Here is a 23,372-nt window from a genome sequence, read left to right as displayed (position 1 = left end):
AAAGGATGGCAGATGGTGGTGGGGTTTGTGCTTTAGGCAACCAAGAGGCATGAGTGCATGCATGTATGCGAGGCAGCAGAGGATGAGACAGTCAAGAGGTCATGGATCAGGAGAAGCTAACAAAAGGGATATTGTTGTGGGCATCTCCTACAATCCACTCAATTAAGAAAAGATGACAGACAGAGCCTTCTTTGAACAACTGGAAACTGGTTCAGAACAGACTAGAACAATTCCTATCTTCTGCAACTGGAAAAACCTGCCAATTGGAAAAACCTCTGTCTTCACTCACAAGATCTTCACTCACAAGATGTGCTGTCAGGCCTGCTGTGTGTCTGTACCTGAAGGCAAAGTTTGGAGGAGAAAATAACTAATCACACTAGAAGACTGAATCAGGGATGCAATAAGCTGGATATACACAAGTGCATAGGGCTGGATGGGCTACATGGGACAGTGTTAAAAGAACTGACCAATGTCATTGAGAAACCGATCTCTACCAGTTTTGAAAGGTTGTGGTGATTGGAGAAGTTCCAGATGGCTGGAAGAAAGAAAATGTCATAACCCACTTCAACGGCAAGAAAGATGATCTGGGGAACTACAGGCTGATCAGTCTAACCTCAGTCCCCTGGAAGATTATCAAGATATCCTCAAAGCCATTTCCATGCTCAAGATGGAAAAGAAGCTGATTTGGAAAAGCCATCACGTATTTACCAACAGTAAATCATGCCTGACTAACCTGATTGCCACCTTTGATGAGATTACTTCCTTGGTGGATGGAGAAAGGACAGTGAATACAATTTTCCTTGACTTTAGCAAGGCTTTCAACATAGTCTCCCACAGTATCCTTGCAGCCAAATCAAGGAAGCATGGACTAGATGGGTGGACTACAATGTGACTGAATAACTGACTGGATTGTCAGGCTGAAAGGGTACTGGACAATAGTTTAAAGTCTAACTGGTAGCCAGCTGCAAGTGGCATTCTTCTGAGGTCAACACTGGGTCCAGTGCTGTTCAACATTTTTGTCTATGTCTTGCACAAGGGGATGAATTGCACCCTCAGCAAGTTTGCAGATGACACCCAACTGGGGGCAGTGATCAATACCTTGAAGGGCAGGGCTACCATTCACAGAGACCTTCACTAACTGGAGGAAGGTGCCAATGAGAACTTCATATAGTTCATTAAAGACAAATGCAAGTCCTGCATGGGGCATGGACTAACCTGATAGGACAGCGCAAACTAACCACCTACTGGCTAGGGAGCAGCTCTGCAGAAAAGGATCTTGGGGTCCCAGTGAATAGCAAGTTGAACATGATTAAGCAGTACACCCTTGCAGTGATGAGGCCAGCAGCATACTGGGTGGTATAAGCAAGGGAGTTGCCATCAGGTTGATGGAAATTATTCTTCCTGCCTTCTAAGCACTCCTCAAACCACATCCAGAGGGCGGCATACAGTTTTGGGCTCCCCAGTATAAGAGAGATGTTGACAAACTGGAGAGAGTTCAGCTGGTCAGGGAGCTAGAACATATGATGTGCAAGAAGAGGCTGCAGGAGCAACTGCAGTCTTCCAACACCTAAAGGGAGATTATAGAGACAGAGCCAGAGTTTCTCAGAGGTACACAGCAAAACAACAAGAAGGAAAGATCACAAGTTCGAACATGGGAAATTCTGACTGCAGATTAGGAAGTAATTCTTCACCATGACAGTGGTTAAGCACTGGGACATATTGCCCAGAGACACTCTGAAATTGCCACCTTTGGATATTTTCAAACCTGAGCAGCCAAGGTCCTGAACAACCTGATTTAACTTCAAAGCTTTGAGGTTTGAGCAGCTTTGTGCCTGCTTTCAGCAGACACTTTGGACTAGACGACCTCCAGAGGCCTCTTCCAACTCCTGATGTTTCTATGACTCTATAACTGCCATATAAATATATATAAACCCCACAATATTAAACTATAAAACCATTAAAACCATAAAAACTAAACAAAGCCAAACCTACATAGCTTTGCATATACAATGCAATGCTGACACGCAGACATGTCCCATGAGGGGAATAAAGAAACATATAATAGATAACACCACACACTGATGGAAATAAGAGGGAAGCACTGTTATGAAGACCAACATACACGAAACAAACCAAGATGGGATTTAAGCATGCAAGATTACCAATATGTGTCACAGCTCCTAATTTATCATTCAGCTTTACTGGAGCAAATGATTTACAACAACATATTGAGAATCAAAAGATCTGGTCTGTAGAGGCAAAGCTGAGTCTAACATAAAAATATTTTTACTATGTTTATTTTGTAATTATCCCACCAACATGCACTGCCAAGAGCTGGAGAGCTTGTGTCACTGCAGTCATTTCGAAGTCTAGGTAAAACAGTGAGTCTGCAATACTTCATAAATGAACACACAGAAGGTTAAGCACAACTGACTTCTCATCTCTATTTTATTTCACAGAAGCAACACATTCTGGGGTGAGGAGGAGAGAAAGTTCAGGGAAAATCTGCAGTTCGGAAACAACGATGTTCATAATTCAACCAAAACAATAAGTAAATGCCATGAAACTTGTGCATTTCAACTCCCTGAAGAGATCAGCCCCTTCTTAAATAGTGGGAAGAGAATTAATGAAGCCTACCTTCAGTGAAACACTCTTCAAAATCCAGCTTAGACAAAAAGTTTTCTGTACACTATCATCTCTGTTTTTTCCTGACAGTAGGACACTCGGTTATTCTAAAATTTGTTTACAAGCACCACAAATGTAAACAATTAAAACTTTCATTTCTGGATAAGTATCAGTAAACAGAAGAGAAATACTCGGAGACAGAACCAGTGGAGACAGCTTAAACTCAGAGTCCGTGGAAGCTCATTTGGCTTTCTTCCCATTAGGATTAACATGGTGAAGTCTGGAGCGGAGATGTTTGTGGAGCTGCTGGTTAATGCCGCACATGAGCTTCACGACTGACACTTGAGCTATCTTGTGCTTGTTTGTAGACCTCCAGTACCAGTGGAGGTCTTCCTGCCGCTTCAGGAGATGGCCCCCAGATGTGCCGAACTCCTTCTTGGAGAGGCACACCCTAGGCGGAAGTATGTTTCAAAGCCTCCTCTTCGTTAAAAGCCCCATCCAGCTTTTGTCAGGAGTCTGGATGTTGGCATAATTCCAGGATCAGACAGACACATCAGCTCAAACCAGCTTTTGATTTCATGTTCAGATCAAATGTTATCTATATTATTAAAATATTGTGAAAAGGCTTTTTCCCCCTCCCTGTTCCAAATAATGAATACTAAATTTTTTAACAGATTTGAATCAAATTTATCCTGTTGGTTGTCATATCTGGAAGTTGCTAGTGTTGATAAAATTGCTGTCACATAAATACATAATGCTATTTCATCATTTATTTTTGTACTACCACGAATATGCAGAAAATAATGAATCATAAGTTTAAACCTGTGGAGCCTGACTGTCCCAGGCATTGCTGCTCCTATGGTGAATTGCAAGCTGATGGAAAAAAATTGCTTGTCTGACCTCACAGTGTTTTATAAGTATTTTGACATGGTACAAACAATAACATGGAGTACAACTTCGGATAAATCAGGTCTGCTGTGTTCAGAGGGGGTTTGATCTAAAGGCCACAAAAGTCAGAGGAAAGACTGAGTGGACTCTGAAGGAGTATAGAGCAGGTAAACACATGCACACCATGACAGATCCTTCACTGGTGCTATTTCTGGTCCCAGACGTTTCTTAAGAGAACAGTTTACCCAAAAACTGCAGTAAGCCTAAACAGTTTGGAGGGCAGGAGGAGGCTGATAATCTCCTGTGCTCTTAGAGCTTGAATAGATTTTCCTATTTATACATTGTGTTCAGCACAAAAGACAAGGTCTACCTCTGGTACATGCTATGATAGCATCTCACAAAGAGGAGACTTGGACTTCAGCCTGATGCCTCCTTCCCTGTGTGGAGAAAATGACAGCAAAAGGAAAAAGCTTTGAGGAGTAGCATCCTGACTCTTGACTATCCCTCTGGCCTCTTCTGGATTGGGGGTTTAATGGAATCCCCCCTCCTCCCCTATAAACCTGTACTCAATTTCCCCCAGGCTTTCTTCCAGAATTGTTTGTACAAACTGCATTTACTTAAATGGCCCAGGGGAGCTCGTCCACTTTTTGTAAATATTATTTAAAGTATGTGTATGCTTTTTGGTTTGTTTTTTTGTTGTTGTTGTTTTGGTTTTTTTTTTCAAAGCAGCAATTCTTCTGAGTAAAATTACCTGGTAATATAGCAAACATCTTTCTCCACAAATTTGTTTTTATTCCATCTACCACAATACCATCATGGTAGGTCTTCAGCATCTGTACCTGTACATAGGTTACATACAGCATTATACATACACCTTTTAACATGGTCATTTTCTCACTGGCTAGACCAGAGTTGCAATCAGCGCCACTTCTCTGCCAGAAATGTAACTTTTCAGAACATGCATGATGTAATCTGTATATACAACTTAAATCCTGATGAAGGTACTTAGCTGTCATATTAACAGCTTTTTACTTGCTTTTTTTAAAAATACCAAATGAATTGGAGCAAGACAGGTTATCAAGAATGTGTATTTTAAAAACATCACTTGAAAAGCCAGTAAAGTTTGACTTTTTCTCCCTTTGGAGAGGTATTTGAGAAGAAATGTGTTTTACTCAGAAAGAAGTATGCTTGCATTGGAAATATGAAGAATAAGTTTCTGCATTAATTATTTTTAACAGAAAAAAATCCCAACCCCTTAAAAAATAGGGAGCTGCCATATATTTGGGGCTAGTGGTGTAGCAATATATAAAAACATTGGGTTATCTTCCTTGTTTTGTATTCCAAAAAGGTAAGCTCTGTATTGCCTTAGTTAGAAGTAGCCAACGTGGTTTACTTGAGTTTACCACTGTCTACACGAGCGGGTCAGGCAACAGCCCAGATGGCTGCCTTCCAGCTGGAAAGGATGAGCTTTTTGAGGGGACAGGTTGAAAATGTTCTGTAAAGTTTCCCTTTTGGCACTTTCCGCGTCCTGGACTGTCAAAGTAACAGATACAGAGGAGCCTCCTCTTCCCTGTGGAAGGAATGAAGCTTCTCCCCACCTCAACACTGCCACCTCTCAAAAGTTAGAAGGAACCGTGTGTGTCCTCACAGGAAATGTCTTGGCTGACTCTCCTGGAGATGAGATGCGTTACTGGGACCTGCTGTGCTTAGAGCTGCCTTTCGAACTTGTGAAAGGGAAGGAAGACCCCTTTCTCCTCCCATCTTTCCTGAGTTAAGGGAATTTCTCAGAAAAGTTAAAGCAGTTTGGTGTCACAAATTACTCTTCAGTTTCTGCCAAAGAAAACTGGATTATTATGTGCCTCTTCTGTCATTTCCTTCACCACCAGTCCAAGGATCACTCATAGAAAGAATCCACTTTGCACTGCTGTGGACAAGCCTCTGATCATCCCCTCCAGCACACATGTACAGGGTGCAAGCTCAGACTGCTTTACTGTACATAGTTTGGGGACACCCGCCTCTGAGGGATCTAAATGCTTTCTTCAAATATTTAGCATGCTCTCCTGTATCACCTTCTCCTCAGCGAGTAACCTTCTGCAAGCTCAAGGTGGGCCCGCTGCTGTCATTCACAAGTAGAACACGTTTGCCCTGGAAGGGTGTGAGATAGAGAAACCTCAGATGTAAAATTCTTCTTCGTTGCCTGGTGAAGCTGGGCAAACACTACCTCGATCATCCAGAGAACAAGCAACTGCTCTTGAGGACTGTTTGGGCTGCTTGGAGACAGATGCTGACATGAAAGAGCTGGAAGACCATTCAGAGAGAGAAGGCAGTGAGCCGTCAACTGACTCAAAGGTATTGCACATGGCTGATACAAGCCTTCCACTGGTGGCTGCCTGTTTAGCCTTACCGACAGTTTGATTCTGTAGGGGAAGAGAGGCTTCCAAGTCATTGCAAAATCCATTAAGGACAGAATATGCAGAGACCACAGACAGGTCTGAGAAGGACAGCTTCATCCCTGTGTCTACATCAGTCTCCTGGGCACCCTCCAAGTCGTCAATGTTAAGCCTGGGGCTGCATCTCCATGTTTTTAACCTGGTTGCAGGTGACTCAGTATTTAAAAACTGAAATGGTTTATTGAAATGAAAAGTCTCTGAGGCTGAGGAGGAGTTCACTGTGGGCAAGCAGAACAGAGACTTGCTTCGTTGGAATGACCATGAAATGCTGGAGGCACTGCTGGATCTGCGTGTGAAGTCTCCTTGATCACTATGTCTCAAGTCCTGCTGGGAGAAACCAAGATGATGACCAAGGCCATTTGCATGATGTACCTTGTTTTGACCTGTTTCTTTTGGTGGTTCAGGGACAGATCGGTGGCTCTGAGGAAGAAAGGCTGGCAGAGTGGTGAAGTGGGAATCTGTTGACACAGATGGATATGGTTGCTTGTTCTGCTTTGCAGACTTCCTACACCAACTGCGTGCTTGCTGCAGCCGGGAGAGGGAGAAAAGAAGATCACATTAATACAGAATTGGCAGTCACAACCGTAAGTCTCCATTGCTGAGTTGTTACTGCAAATAATTATGAAGCAGACTTCATTCAGTATGCTTGCAGCAAATGTTTCACTTCAATAACAAAGAGAAAGCACCCTGCCAAAATCCCAAATATTTACATAAGGAGCCTTGAAGACAACAAGAACAAATGGTAGAGGAGCCCTGCCTTGCGGGCTGAATTACACTAGCTTGAAATTCTCACTTACTATTGACTTGATCAGATTCATTCATATTCTGACTTCCAACACTACTGCCTTAGTGGACAGCTAAAGAACAAAAATGAAGAAATGGGAGATGTATGTTACCATCATTACTATTTCTCATTTCTTCCTTACTGTGGTGCAAATGTTTTTATTTTTTTCCTCTGAAACATCAGAAGCCTTTAGCAAGCAACGTCATTCTCTGTTGTCTTAATGGGAATTTACTCCTCCTTTCAACTTTCACATTTTCTCTTTCATATCTGGTTACTTAAACAGTGCACCCTAGAAACCACTTGCTCTATGATCTAGCTCCTAATGACTTTAAGAACAGCTTCGGACACCTAATTTTCTTGTAGACACCTAGACTGAAGACCTAACGTGATGGTTGTGATCTGAATCTGGACCTGAATCTCATCTCTAGGGCAGGATTCAGTTGTCTACCTGCCGGATACTTGAGCATTTGTGCAGAGACAGCAGCTGTTTCAAATGGGGAGCCAATGTCCTTCTCAAGAAGCTGCTGGAAGCCAGGTGGCCTTCCTATGGGATTAGACGCTGACATGTGGGTAACTGAACTGAGTCTCTAGTGTCGGAGCAATCATAAGGTTTTTCATCATCCCACTTATCTCAGTAAGGCTTTTAGAATTTTGCATATTAAAAAGTTTAGCTTAAATTCTTCTTACTGGAATTTCTTACATAATACAAAATGCTACATTTCTGTCCCAAAAGGGACAGTGGGACAAAGTGCAAGATCGTACCCTTGAGTATCAACATTAATCTCAGCTATGGGACTTGTCAGTGGGAAACAACAGAGGAGAAAGTACTTGGTATCTTGGTCACTATGTACTATTAAAATGTCAAGGCTGTGACAAACGTGATTCTGGGCAGTCTCAAGTGAGTTAAAAAAGTACTAATGCACTGTGTACAACATTGCTATGGCCTCATCCAGGATGCTGCACATGACTCAAATCATGCCTACGTGAAAAAGAATAAATTCAAGAATTAAAACAGACAGATGCAGCCACAAGAGAACAAACAAATCAAAAATTTAACTCTCCATTAAAAAACCTGAATCACAAACTCATAAAAGGTTTCTAATCACAACAGAAGTAGAAGAGTCTGCTGGGGAGAGTAATGGATAAAGATGGAGCTTGATCACTTTACCAAAGAGATTATATGACCTGACAGAGAGGGATGAGACCTGGCAACCAAGGGGGTCCTTTGTATCCACTGTCTCTAAAAGAACTCCATACATTGCTGCTTCTAACATCTTGCTAGTGCACATCCCATTGTCTTAGTGACCCAGATCTGTCATAACCATCTTCTTTGATTTTATAGGCAAAAAAGGATTTTCACATCTGCAAAAAATGTTTTGCTCATTCGTGATCATCTAGCCAGAGGTGATTTATAGGACAGCCAAACCATAGGAGTTCACTTAAGCATTGTAGATGAATATCTATATATACACCAATGTATATATAATGAGGTATGCTAATTCAAAACCTATTTCTTTATAATAAGCTTTTTTCCTTAATGTCATAAAGAATTAAATGCATGAATGGGTAAATTAACCACAGTAGTGTAGCAGTTTCATTAACTGATAAGAAATTGAATACAAAAGAGTAAAATAAAATAAGTCAAATTGTTAACAAAACACTAACCAGAAATCACTTTAAACCTCTACATGCAACATTGTTTTATTTATGCAATAGGTGAGCTAATTTGTTTAAAAAATTACTCAGCAAGATAAAAGGCTTGTGTACATGAAGAAAATACCAGCTGTTTCTTAACTGACATTTCTGGATAACCCAGCAATAACAATACGACATGCTGAAAGTACACAACCAAATCACCGTACTCTTCTGATGAGTTTTTTCAAGAAAACACTCCTCATTATATTGCTGTTTGCACTAACCAATGGCACTATTTTCTTCTGTTCAGGAGCTCTGATATCAGATGCCCTACACGGACTCAACCACCATGCTTGCTGAATCAACAGAAGCACTTCCAGAACACTTCTCCTACCTCTCAGAGAGAAGATGGTGGATTGCCTGACCACGGCTAGTTTTTAGGCTATATTCTTGTGTTTTTGTAGACTTAGTTGATAATTTGGCAGATCAAGCATCCAGAGAAACCAAGGATCCAAGCAAGCGCAGACTTCTTGTTTGTGAAAAGGTAAGGAGGCCCTTTGGGACCAAAAGCACCGGTAACAACTCGGACAAAACTGTACCTGAAAAGACAAGGCTTTTGGGGACAGATCTGACACGTGCACTGGGGGGAGTCCTGTGGGCAGCACGAAAGCCGTGCCTTTGCCTTGCACAGACCATACCATCTGTCTATATCTCTAAAGCAGAGCCCTCAGACATCACAGGTAGGATTCAGTTGCCTAGTTAATACAGCCGATGGAGTCTGGAGAGGAATTCAGCTTTCCCTAAAGGAAATTCCTGTATCTGATTAGCTGAATTGCTCTCTAGGGGCTGTACTGAGTACGTATCCATCGACTACAGTGAGAACACAGAGTGTGGCTCACACAAAAATACCTGCAGTTAGACACCAGTTTTAGGTGTCTACAATCTGCGGCCAAACCAAATCCTGCAGAGATAACTCCCATATGTTCATTTTGCTTTGGTGTATATAGGAGGTATTTTGCATGCTAGTGAAAGTCTCATGTATTTAGACAACGGTAATAATTTGTTAATCTTATTTATTGACATAATTTTGATATGTGTTCCAAAGAAAAAGTAATTTAATTTGGTCTCTCAGGTCACCACTGGTGAGAGATACTGGGTCCGATTCAGTTGTGTAATTGCAGGTACCTGCTGTATCCTGCCTGGCCTGCAAGCACACACATGGGCCACTCCGTATCAGGGATTTCAGTGCCTGGGAATGTTCCTGGGCACGTTTAATTTATTAATACAGGCAGTCTGAAGCATTTTGGGAATGAAGCACAGACACAAGAATAGCTGTTTTGAGGTCTTTCTAATATTTATAAACCCTCTAACTTAAATCAGCTTGTGTTACTTTTGGATTGTAAATATGCAATGCAATGATTACAGGTGCAACCAAATTACCCCTATTCAAAAGGATGCTTGCCCGAGGCATCGCCTACGAGGGTAGCGTAGGGCAACGCCGGGATAAATTGATGAAGTGAGATGAAATACCCCTGCTAGAAACCCCAGGGCGCTCACGTAGGAACTTTCTAACCAAAATGCAGATAAAAAGTAAAGACCCGAAGGGATAATGCACTTCTAAGTGGGAACACTTGGGAGGGGCAACCTGCCCCGTGCAGCCGAACAGCTTTAGGTACCTGGCCTAACTGGAACATGTTTACACTAACAAGAAAAATCTACTTTAGGTAAGATATTAGTTTTAAGGTTTTGTTATTTTTAACTTTTTTTCCTAGCTCTTTTAACATTCCAGTAAACAGATAAGAGCATTTCATTTTATATAAGGTATTTGCTGTTATTCGTGCTACTGGGTCACAGCTCCCAGTTGAGACCAGTTGGCCTGGCAGGAGGTAATGGTGGATGAATGAGGAGAAGGGGACAAGTACAGCCTTAGAATAGCTGCCTGCAGGGCAGGCCAAGAGACATCGCTAACGCAGTTTGTTTCTGAACAACTCTGCTTGTCGGAAGAATTGTTTACGTTGATCCTTTTTTGTTTAGATGTGTTATGATTTAGAAGACCTATTTTCCAATGCTGCTCCTTGTGATATAGGCAAAAAGGGGAAATGATTGGGGGGGGGGGGGGGGGGAGGGCAGATTTTTTTAATACATAAAGCAACATAACTGAAAACTTTCCTGACTGTGAGAATACTGGACTGCGCACCTGTACTACAGGTAGAGTGTCAGAAGCTCCATCTCATGAAATACTAGTGAATAAAGATTACAGGCTAATCCTACGTTGTAGAGAACTGGATTATGATGTGGACTAATAAGACTTTTCTATATCTACATTCTGTAGCTTGTCAGAGATCACAGAGAGGATTCGATGATTTAGCCAGGATTAAAAATCAGGCCAAACTAGCTGCTAGTCCCGTGCCAAGGCCGTTGACCGTGCTCCCCCGTACCATCGTGGCATGGCCCAGGGAGAGCTGCACGCAGCCTGTGTGTTCATGTGATCACTCCTCTTCGTTTTAGCAGTTTTACAGTGCCTGACAGTCCCACAGAGTTCAAACCAGATTTCCACATGCGACTGCTCTTGGGAGAAACCACGACAAACAAGCGGGAGACACTGATCTTCCTCTGCCCTTTCGGCCGTGGGATGCTGAAAATATTAAGACGTATTTTTGTGCCTTGAGGACAGCGCGATGCACATGCAGATACTCTTTTCAGCAGAACAGCTTTCTCCCTCCTCTCCAGTTCTTTCCTTGGCTTTGGAAGCTGTTGCATCTGCTTTAATTTTTCTCTTTTTTTTTTTTTTCTTTTTTAAGTCCTTATCTTCAGCCTTTTCACAGCTTGCGTTCTGCATTGCCCGTGACCTGGCTGCAGCCTGGCAGAGCCCTGCCTGCTACAGCCATGCTGCCTGCGTCAGGCACGAGCACGGCAGAGATGCTGGAGAGGGGGTTGGCCATCTGAGAGGACAAAGACTCAATCCAAAGTGACACGTTGATTTTGACTGAAATTCCAAACGCAGGGAGAGAGATCTATCAGACCTCGCCATAAAGACACACAACAAACCCGGCCATTGACTAAACTGACCGAGATTAGCTCTCTAACAGAACAGATTTTTTCATGTGGCGCTAATCTGCTGCTCATTTATAATCTCTGCACAAATCTTTGTGAAGCCTGGGGGGATTTAGAGTCTTTGTGTATTACAATGGGCTGCACAAGAATTTCATGACGAATATCCGGGAATGCCGTAAACAACTTGGGGTGAACCTTGCAGAAATTCACTTTCGACTTCACTTGGGCTGCCTATACCTGACACAAAAAATCCATGGGTGCTCCTGCAGTCTATTTTAAGTTATCTGCTTTTTAAGAAAGCAGATAGTGATCTCATTACGCATTATCTATATTAAGCACTGCCAGCAAGGCTGCGCTGAGGTCAGAACCCAGCCAAACAGCCAACATGGCAATGACATCACTATCTCGATCCCCGATTTTGCCTGCCTTGCTTAACAGGGGTGCAGTAGTGTTTGTTTAATTGTATTACAGCCAGTGGGATTGATGCAGGGGGAAAAAAAATCAACACAAGAAAAAGTGGCAGAGGTTAGTCCTCAGTATGACCATAATGATTCTTACTTGAAAGGCAAAATGTATTCAGAAGGGCAGCATATCAAAAGGCAAAATATACAAATTTGATTTTGAATTGAATTGGACATATTTGAAAAGTGGCAGGTACTGTGTTTACAAAACTAGAACAGGTGGGTGTCTTGTAATGCTAAATATACTCACTCTCAAGAGTTTTTGCTGGGTGTATAGAGTGATCAAAGACCTTACTATGCCATGAAACATGTTTGCACTAATGGAAAAGACAGAGAGAAAGTACCTTAGGATGAAGAAAAACAACTAAAAAATCTCCTCCTGTTTGAGTTGTTAGTGACTGATTCGCTGTGTGCCCCCCAGACCAATCATTAGCACTAAGAAGAACTAAACACCTACAGCACTAAAAGGAAAGGAAAAATAGAGCAGATTTTTAGAAACAGGAGGCTTGTATTAGACTTACAGTTTAATTAAATCAGTTTAAGGCACCTCCCTTGACTGAGTCAATTTTTACTCCAAAAGTCTGTCCTTTCCACCAGTTTTAATAGAAACGAAAGGTAATTTTTGTAAAGCTGGCTGTATACATCCTTGCTCGTCCTTGATGCTTTTCTTGCCTGTCTTCCTCTTTGTGTTCAGATCTGCTCTGACTGTACTATTAATTCAAGCAAGCTTGAAGCTCCTCTCTCACCTCCTTTTTCCTTCTTGCAGACCAAACTGCAAAAGTGCCCTCTCTTTGCCTGTTTTTGTCTTTCCTTTTTACCTTCTCTGCTTCCTGGTTTACCTGCTCATCTTTCTCTCTTCTACTTGAACTTAAACTGTAGTGACTCAAGACTGCAGCAGCAGCACTGCGCTTTCTTTCCTTTATTTCCCAGAGTTTATAGTTGGTAATGCTTTGAGTAACAGGGACGAGATGATTTAACTGCATTTAAGACTACGGGGGTACATTATATCATCCGGTCTGACCTTGTGTTCATCATTTTACAAATCATTAAGCCATTTCTCTACTGAGCCTGCTGACAATTTAGGGAGATAAAAGCATTTCAGTTTTCAGGAGACTAAATTGCTGTATGCTTCAGGCAGGGGCACAAGATAGAGGTGCCACAAAGCCCAAGGCCCCTATAATGGTAGCAGATTGCCTAATGCTCCTAGATTATTTACCTGTTTTATCAAGATCATATGACTGCTGGATGACCGTCAAGGCACCCAAACTGGAAATTAAGGGCAGTAGAAGGAACACTACCTTGTGTTGGAGAACGGAAATGCAGAGCCAGGTGAGGTCTGGCAGGGTATGGTGGGTCAGCTGAAGTAAATGCATCCGTGACCACACTGATCTGCGTCCTTGTGGTGGGTTGACCCTGGCTGGAGGCCAGGTGCCCACCAGAGCTGCTCTATCACTCCCCTCATTCACTAAACAAGGGAGAAAAGGCATAACAAAATGCTTGTGGGTCGAGATAAGGACAGGGAGAGATCACTCACTAATTATCGTCACGAGCAAAACAGACCGAACTTAGAGAGGAAATTCATCTAATTTATTACTAGGCAAAACAGAGTAGAGGAATGAGAAATAAAATCAAATCTTAAAACACTTCCCCCCACCCCTCCCATCTTCCCGGGCTCAACTTCACTCCCAGCTTCAACCTCCGCCTCCCCTCAGCGGCACAGGGGGATGGGGAATGGGGGTTACGGTCAGTTCATCTCACGGTGTTTCTGCCGCTTCTTCATCCTCACGGGGAGGACTCCTCTCATCGTTCCCCTGCTCCAGCATGGAGTCCCTCTCACGGGGTGCAGACCTTCAGGAGCAAACTGCTCCAGCGTGGGGTCTCCCACGGGGTCACAAGTCCTGCCAGCAAACCTGCCCTGGCGTGGGCTCCCCTCTTCACGGGTCCACCGGTCCGGCCTGGAACTTGCTCCAGCGTGGGCTTCCCACGGGTCACAGCCTCCTTCAGGTGCCTCCACCTGCTCCGGCGTGGGGTCCTCCACGGGCTGCAGGTGGAATCTCTACACCCCCTCATCCTTCCTCCATGGGCTGCAGGGGGACAGCCTGCTTCACCATGGCCTTCACCACGGGCTGCAGGGGGATCTCTGCTCTGGCACCTGGAGCGCCTCCTCCCCCTCCTTCTGCACTGACCTTGGTGTCTGCAGAGTTTCTTACATCTTCTCACTCCTCTCTCCGGCTGCAAAAGCTCTCTCTAGCTTGTTTTTTTTCCCTTCTTAAATATGTTATCACAAAGGCGCTGATTGGCTTGGCCTTGGCCAGCAGCGGGCCCATCTTAGAGCCGGCTGGCATTGGCTCTGTCAGACACAGGGGGAGCTTCTAGCAGCTTCTCACAGAAGCCACCCCTGTAGCCCCCCTGCTACCAAAACCCTGCCACGCAAACCCAACACAGTCCTAAACCTCCGAACAGAAACAGAAGTGGACCCTGAGGCTCCAAGATTTTCCGCTCTTTGGCCAAGATAAGCTCGAGAGGCAAACCATCCCTTGTGCTGTAGAGGAGAGTAAAATGTTTCTTTTAGTCTCAGTTGGGGCTGGGAGAGGAAAAGGAAAAGCTTTGTCCTAACCTCAGATCTTGTAATTATTTTGACCTCAGCAGCTCATTAATACACATGCTTGCTGCCCGTACATCTTAAGAGGGTATTTTCTGCATTGTCTGAGTCCTCCTGTCCCAGCTCTTTGCTTTGGTTAAGTCCAGTCTCCAGCACTCTGTAAGGAGGCAGTGTCTCTGCTGCCTAAAACACATTGGGTCAGTTGTGCATCATGGAAAAAACCTCTGTCCCTGATTTCTGCATTCAGCTATCTTGAGTGTGAGGTTTGACTACAAACATACTTTTCATGCAGATACATACATGCTTTAAATAAGCTGAGGGAAATAAAGGCACTTTTGTTCTCCTCGTGGCCCCAGATAAAAGGGAATGAAGAGATTGGTTCATGAGTCTCACAGACACCTGTATATAATACACTGAATAAACAAAGAGGTTTTCAGCTATAAGCTTTTGATTCTTTCTGTATAACATATTTGCCGATGTCTGCGTAGGCATGTACCCTTCATGCTGCTTCCTATCTTCAGGCATTTTGCACTGCAAATGCCTAGCGCAGAATTCCTTTATGCAATCATCTGGCAGACATCTGCACCCCCAGACTGACTGCTGGCAACTCCAAGGACATATTCAACAGTAACATACTGATCTTAGAGTAAATAAATGACTGCAGTTGACCTCATGAAACCATTGGGGGATGACTACTGCCTGACCATAGATCTAGAGTATTCATTTTGTACACCAAGCGATGGAGAAATCTCCAAGGCAGCAGACACCTGCGCTTGCAGGTAGCACAACAGCAGGTTAATCATTCTTAATGGTCGGGTCCACAAGCAATCTTTTCTCAGAACCAAAGCTTCAGGTAATGAACCATGTTTCCTAAATATGATTATACCACTTCTGAATTCAAGATTATGGTTGCCCAGTATAGGTAAGAAGAACATTGGCCGATTAACTCAGCAAATCAGCTAAAAAAATTCCTCTAACTAAAAGCTGTCATCAGTTAACATTTGCACTGTTATTTCAAGGATGCTCTATAAAGCAACGCTAGGCAGAAAATAGCCATCCCATAAACAGTGTAGGTGCATTAGCACAATAACTGGTATAAAAGCCTTACAATGCCTGATCTGACTACCTTGTTTCAGGCAGGATTAGCATAGAATGGTATCAAACCACACTTTTCTTGGGATTTTTATTAGTCTTGGCTTTGTGGCAACTTTGTTTGCTTCCTGGTCCTGAAGATGGTGGAGAGGGAGGGATTTTGGCAAGAAATTATTACGGGGTGAATCAGGAGCCTGGACATAGGTGTTTGGTCCATTCTGGTATCTCCTAGGGTGCCTGTGCAGCATTCCAGGAGGGCACAGCCCTACTGTAGGTCCTGAGTCTAATCTGCTAGGACATCTCTCCTGGGTGGCTCAGGTGCATGTAAAATGGCAGTACGTTTTATGCTTAAGCGCTGAGTCGCTACTTAGATGAGACATTCATTTACTGTCGCCCACCTTCATCCCAAGTATGTCTGCATGCCCCACCTCACGCAGAGTAGCTAGGAAATTCTGCCAAAATGTTATTTTACCTTTCCTACTCTATCCAAAGACATTCTCACAATTTAAGGAAGCCATCTGTGCACTTTCTTCTCTCTGATCACTACCCCTGCTTCCCAAACATGCATGGCCAAGCCAGTCCCATCAGTTACTAACCTTTCCTGCTTCCCATGTTGCACTGCCAGGAGTGCAAGTTCATTAGCACTTCAGCTGTCTCTGTGGGGATTATGGCCAGAGGCAGCCAAGAATTTGGGCAAGACCTCTAAAACTGGCAGTATATTCAGTATACCAATATATGGTATATTCTTAGCTACATTATTTACATATTCTTCCCACTGCTCTGACAAGAGCTGCCCAGAGCTCCTGCTTCTGGGCTCAGCAGTGGTGAAGCAGTGCGGGTGTCTTCCCACAGGATGCAAACATGTTCTTAAGCCTTGCTCCTCCTGAAGCCAGCTGAAGCTTACTCTTTGCCTCAGCTGGTATATAGCTGCACCCTTGGAGCTAACTTGCCAATATGGAAAAGCTACTGTGACAAAATAATTTTGAAGGGCTTCCTTGCAAATGAAGGAATAGTTTCTGTGGTATTAAACAGACTTATCCTGCCCATGAATAACTTTTTATTTTCTCTTGCACTGACTTTATCTAAGCCCCTTGGTAACTGCATTTGCAAAATGGGTTAAGAACATGGATCAATCTGGCTGGCAAGTATCCAAGTCCCTGTAAGCACACCAAGAAAAACACAGAGGTCACATCTTGTTAGTCTAATCGTGGAGGTATAGTCAAAATTCAAACATTAAACGCTGCCTGTAATTTAACAGGGATGTTAATCTACCATTTTGGGTATAATTGGTAATTTTAATCTGTAAAAAGGTGCAGTATCTATATGAAGTAAATAAAAATATTCTGATGATTACTAAGCACCAACTGATGTGCAGGCTGAAAAACACTAGGAGGTCATTTTTTGGGTTCATATAACTGGAAATAAGTGAAATTTATTACCAACACTGTGGCATTCATAATATTGTTAATAGCAGCACTCCATGAGAATTCAAAAGGTAGTCCTGTTACTTTAAAAGGTAGATACTATAATTGTTTTGAACTCAGAATGAGTTAAAAGAACATAAGGAGTCCATGGATCACCAAGTTCAGTGTTTCCTACAACCCATGCTCCATCATATAATCCCTTTTCCTTAACTGACCATCCTGTCTTGAGTTAGGGTATTAACCTGCTTGCACCTGCTGGGCGGACGCTATGTAGTTGGCCATCAGTATGTACAACTGCCAACTTAAATCTGTTTATTGACAGTTTTTTGTTCCTGTGCCAGAAGAGTCATTTAGTGAAACAGCCTCTTCCTATTCCTGCCGCTTACCTTCTGGTCAGAGCTCCCTTCAGACTTACTCAGGCTCAGATGACCCTACTCCTCCAGTTTCCATTTGTAAGACAGTCTCTCCAATCCTCTGCACGGGGTGAGAGCCCTTCCCTGTACCTGCACCTGGAGCCCAGGGCTGAAGGCAGGTGAGGCCCGTGGGACCTTCTGCAATGGCACAAACACTTCCCACGCTCCTTAGGGGATGCTAACTCTGGTACACACCAGAGACCTCACTTTTCTTTTCATGGCTGTGTTGCACTGGTGGCTTGCAGTCATCTCAGTACAAACAGGACATTTTCCCTTTGGTTTAGTTACAGAGCTCCGCTTCTGATTGCACAGACTTGTTTAAAACCTGTACACCAGGACCTAGTCTTCCTGACTTTACAATCACATAAATCAGTCTCTGTTTTCCCCTCATTTTGCATATATTAAACTTCTTTTCCTTCACCACACTTCCAATGTGACAATTTTCATTTCTGTAGCTTCATTCCCATTTGCCATTTTGCCCTCCTGTTCAGCATCATCATCCTCACTGAAACCAGAAATTAAAATTAATTGCACTTGGAGGCCATGCTTAGCAGGCTTTTGCTCTTCTCTTTTGGTGTATATGGCTAAAATCTTATTCTGATTTTCTTTACAGAGTTTACCTGCTGTTCGGCAAGTCTCCCTTTACCTCTGTACCGCCTGGTGTTTGTTATTTCTGTTTTGAAATCAAAAGCCTTATTTAGAAGCCCTGTCGGTTTTTTTAATCCTACCCTTCAATTTACTTGAAAGCAGTGTGAGATCCCATAAACCAAAGTCATATCACATAGCAGAAACCATCTGAAAAAGAACAGGGAAAAGGGGAGGCAGGTGAGTGTGGTTGCTGTGTAAAAGTTTCATGATGGCTCTTGTAAGCTTAAGTTTGCAAGTTCTAAGTTATCTCAGGCAAACACAGATATGCCTACGGTGCAAGCAGTAACCCCGGCAAATTGGTGACTGTCTTGGCAGACGGGCAGGGAAGTTGAGTTGCCTCCTGAGCCCTACACGTGTGCTGTTCAGCACGTGGGGTGTCTCTGTGGGTGGCATCTGCAAAGCGTCATTTAAAGGTTTCACCACCCCCTGGATGTGACTCACAGATGCCCCATGTACCTGGGTTTTCAGTCCCAGGAGCTACAAACTCAGAGGCGTTGTGCCACAGCGGTTGTACACACCTCTCTGCACACTGGGAGGTCCGTACAGTGGAAGGATGGCACCCAAAAAGCCTCTTCCACAGAAACAAGGTAGGGCAATTTGACAAGCTTCATGAATGCAATTCACTCTCAAAAAATACCCTTCTTCAACATCTGAACAGCAGTCTTCTAAAGGTGAGGGTCTGTGCTCCTTGATCCAAACGCTAAGCAGCAATAAATACCTCTGCAGTGCAGGAATGCACATTAACCTGGCTCTGGATTGCCACAGATACCCCCTCTGCAGGGCAGGCTGCTATTAAAAGCTTGCTGCTTGTTATCCCCTTTATCTCCCTTGGATGCGGTGTAGTGAAGCAGAGCATGCTGACACATTGCCCAGACATGGTGCCTACAGATGTCCCAACAAATAAATTCTCTTTCAGGACTTGGTTATGAGCACTTGAGATTAGTTCAAAAAGAGAGGCTGTGGGAATGTATCTCTTAGGCTGCTCTTCAGGGTGCATTTCTTTTCCTTCACCACCTCTCTCCCCATGCTGATAATCACTGTGCAAAAGAGAGATGCAGTTTGTCACCCTGTGATGCTAGAAAATAATGAGTACCATCAGGAATTCTGCCTGTCTTCCATAAAAATCTCATAAGTGAGAGCTATTTTATAAACCTGTCGGTTCTGTGCCTGTATTTCTTATAAAACTGCACCCATCAGCCATCATTTCTCCACTCGGGCTCATAATTCCTTCTCTCCTCATTCTTTTAAACAGCTACCTCATCTCACATCACTCTTTGCATAAACAGAGGTTGACTGATATCTGGATAGTATCATCCACTGCTTTCCTGATTTGTTAGACACACAGCAAGGGGGGTCGAGTTCTTTCTTTAGCAGTACTGTCCTGGCTCTTTCTGCAGCAAGAAAAAAAGAAGCCTCCTTTTCTGGCTGTCACTACAGGTTAAGTTTTCCTGCACAAAACCAATACACGTGCTTCTGTTTCCCTTTGTACTGAACCTACCTGCAAAAGGATCCTATTTCCATCGTGGTCTTCTGTCTGCCACCTGCCTTCACTGATGGGGCTGCAAGGGTTGGGCAAGAGAGGCACAAGCTGCCCCACATCTTTTACCCTGAACTCCAGCACCGCTGACTCTGTCGGCATTGGCACCTGCCCCTTTGGAAGTTTTTTTAAAGAAAACTGAATGTCTATTTCCATGTTAGAATAGACGGGAAAAACACAAAAGTCCGCTTTTTTCTGACATATCGGCCTTTTCAGTATTAACTCGTACAATTTCAAAATGTCAACGAAGTTTTCACTCCTGCAGTATATAGTGAAGCGGATAATTTCTTTCCCGTAGTGCACTGGGCGGATGGCCCACAGAGGAGTCTCTGGAGCCAAAGTGTAAAAGTCCTGGCTGCATGGCATGTAAGGGAGGAACTTCCCATGCACTCTCTCCGTGTGGTGGTAATGCCAAGGTGGCCGCTGAAAGGTTTCGTGGAGCTGCAAGATGGGTTCTTCTCCATATTCTTCCTGCAGAAACAGAATGATGGCAAGGGCTGGCTGAGAAACACCAGCCTTACCTGGCTTCCTGCGCTTCTTGGGCACCCGTCTTTCTGAGACTCGAAACAGCTGGAGGTCTGGATGGATCCAGGCTAGAAGCTTATCGATGGCTTGCTGAAGAGTCTTGGATTCCCCTGGGTCTGTGATAATATGTACACTAACAAGGAATGGGTCTTGTATGCCTTCCACAGAAAGTTCACCTGAGAGTATAAAAAGAAAAATATCCTTTCAGATTTGTAACCAAGTTGTCAACATTTGAGTGATCCTTAAAGGAGAAACAGTCTATTCAGTCACACTGAGCTTTTTTCCCTCTCTCTCAAGCTCACCTGCAGTAAACTAAAAATAATGTACAGATATATAGCAACAAAGACAGAGAAGTTTCATCAAGCATACTGTAAGAGCTGCTGTTACTACTGAGGTAGCATCCAAAGACGTTACCCAATGTGCGTTGCTGTGTCAGAAGAGAGCTGCCCCATACAGCTGAGAGGTAGGAAAGACAAAAACACTGACATAGAGTGGGGGTGAAAGGAACACTAATGATGTGCAGAATGATCAGGGCAGACAGTGTTCATCCCACCTTGTTTTAATTTGTGCCAATTGGCTCCGGGCATGGAAATCACACCACTGAACTCCACTCTATCACCTTGACGTTGGAGTTTTCCACCCAGTTAAGAGTGTTCTGTGTCCTGGAGGCAATTGTTTTAATAAGTAAGGCAAAGTTTGTAGGGAGAGGTAATATCTTTTATTAGACCAACTGATACAGTTGGGAAAAAAAACAGACAAGCCTTCAGGCACACAAGTCCTTCTTCAGGAAAAGATATTACTTGTCCCTACAAATCCTGCACTGTTGGTCTTCAGACCATCAAAACTATAATACTACTACTGCTTCAAGGGTTTCATAAGATTAGGGAAGACTGGTAAAAGCAGGAAGCAGAAAAAATTACACTTACTCAGGGGAAAAAAGAAACCTCTAGTTAGCCTTGGGAATGTTCACAGGGGCTCTATCTGGTGTTGTCCCTGAAACCTCTCTGATAGCGCAGAAGCAGAGCAATGGCGGTTGGAGCGCAGGGGAGAAATTGTCGCTTCTGTTCTACTGGAGTTGCATGCCAATAAACATGCATGTAAATGGAGATCCAAGACAGTTTAATAAATTATCCAGGTAATCTGGATATATTTTTCTGAAATGGTTTCCCCTGTGCGGTGTTCTGAAACCACCTCCATGTCTGAGACCCCGAGACTGGGCACAAAGCCTAAATGTGTGAAGCCTTAGAAAGGCTTCGCAAGCTTTTCATTGTGCAGATCACATTTAATAGGGGGATTGTCTCACATGCTCTTTTCCCTCCTATTGGCAATCAGTAGGAACCTCTCCCTCCTGGCATCAGAATAACATTCCTGTGATACTTCAGCAATTGCTTTAATGGAAAAGCAGTATTATACAAGTAGTGTATTTTAGTTGTCTTTTGATACCGAATAGCTGCAAGACCCAGCAAAAAGCTAGATGCAACTGTGTGGCCTTCCAGAGATGACCAGTAAACATACCATCAGCCTCAATTTAGAAGCTGCAGAAAGATATGGTATGCAGAGCAAATAGCAAGCATGCATTTTGCCTGGGGGAGATATTGAAAAAACAAGTAAATAATCAAAAATACAATTACATCAGAGTTCTCACATCTCTGCATGAAATGGGTGACGTGGAGTGACTTTGTCAGATGGTTAATGGAAGAAAAAAATTGGAGCATAAAAATTATAATATTGTGTCAGTATGTGGCAAGAGGCTTTGCTGTAGCAATTGTTACTGGTAGGTAATTCTTTGAGATATCCCCTGTGGATAGTCACAGTGTGGGAGAAAGACAAAGGGGCTGTGGGGGGAGGTCCTCTCATGGTCCCTTACATGGGACAGCAGGACAGGAAGGAAAACAAATTGCGGAGGACAGTGATCTAATAAAACCAGAAAGAAAGTAATCGCCATAGCTACGCAGTCATTCATTTTCTAAGACTGGAATAGAAGATGTTCAGCTCTTTTCTCCCTCTGTTTCCATTGTTACACAAATGCTATCAAAGCCTGCAACAAGTGACAGGCTTGATATTTATGCATATAAATGACTGCAGCTCTGAAAGAAGCCTGGGCACAACAATGTAAAGCAAAGGGCCATCGTTCCTGTTGGCTTCTTGCACTGCATTGAGAAAAAAAAAAAAAAATCCCTGAGCATGGCTTTTCTGCCCTCCTGTTGCTCAGCATGGTGCATGGACACTGAATGGCTAAAGCATTTTTCAAAAGTGGAGCCTTGTGGGAGCCAGCCCCGGCATTAGTATTCTGCAGCCATCGCTGCCTGTGCCCATCAGCACCAGATGCTCGCAGAGCCAGCCTCAGAAGACCACCAAAGCACGGCACAGAGCCATCATTAGGAGCCAGGGTTATACATACAGCACAGCAAATAATTTTTTTTTTTTTTTTTTTTTTTGAGCTAGAAGCAACCAAGTTGAAGGGGGAAAAGTGTACCAAATCAGTACATAAAGAGCTTCAGTATCTATTTTATCTTAGAAAAGATGCTTTTACTGCAACACTTTTATACCTTTCATTATGTGGCTTCTGTGCTTATAAAATGGCAGCCCTTTCTGTTTTGGTAAGAAAAAGAGAAACATAAGAAAAGCAGAAATATGAGCCAAGGAGCTAAGAGAAACTTCACCTGAACTGATGATAAGTTGCAAACTGTTTCTGTGTTACTAACAAGTCTTTTTGCTTCAACCGCCAAGGAAGCGGGCGGGGGGGCGGGACGGGATGGGGACAACACGACACCCGTTTCTCATGACTCAGTTCAATTTGCCCCTGGCAAATTGTCACAGAAGCAAATGAAAGCTCTGCATATATATTAGCCTTCCTGTGTTACCAGCTAATCCCACATAAAATATCAAAATGCTGAGGCATCTAGTTGAAAATAAGCTTCACAGTTCTCACAGCTATTACAGTTTTTTTCCTTCCTATGACAGAAGGGGATTAGTTCTCTTTGAGTTGGCAAAGCACTAACATTGCTAACAGGTAATTACTACCGGGATTAAAAGAGTATTTTACAATTCTAAACTTTTTACTCCTCTGTTAGGTAGTATTAACCACCCATGAGATGTTAAAGCAAACAGCCCAAATGCTGCGGGGCTGTCACGCTTGATGTCCTAAAGCTGGGAGCTGAAGGTGGCCTGATATTTTATGATTGAGCTTTGGATGGATCCTTCCCTACATATTATTTTTGTTTTGTTGCTGAT

General features: G+C 43.3%; 1 protein-coding gene across 1 annotated transcript in view; it reads right to left on the bottom strand.

The window, feature by feature from the left end:
• Positions 1-2,454: 2,454 nt before the first annotated feature.
• The window catches only part of FAM124A (family with sequence similarity 124 member A), a 46,223-nt gene continuing 25,305 nt past the window's right edge, over positions 2,455-23,372 (bottom strand). The window contains exons 3-4 of the mRNA XM_054835548.1: positions 19,575-20,314; positions 2,455-6,488 (exon numbers count right to left, since the gene is read on the bottom strand). Coding sequence (XP_054691523.1) covers positions 5,685-6,488; positions 19,575-20,314 — 1,544 coding nt within the window. The 3' untranslated portion in view covers positions 2,455-5,684. The remainder of the gene's footprint in view (positions 6,489-19,574; positions 20,315-23,372) is intronic.

Source organism: Grus americana, chromosome 1 (genome assembly GCF_028858705.1).
Source record: "Grus americana isolate bGruAme1 chromosome 1, bGruAme1.mat, whole genome shotgun sequence".
In the NCBI taxonomy this organism is placed as follows: Eukaryota; Metazoa; Chordata; class Aves; order Gruiformes; family Gruidae; genus Grus; species Grus americana.
Note: the sequence above shows the minus strand (reverse complement) of the source record. Positions and strands in the feature narration are given on the sequence as shown.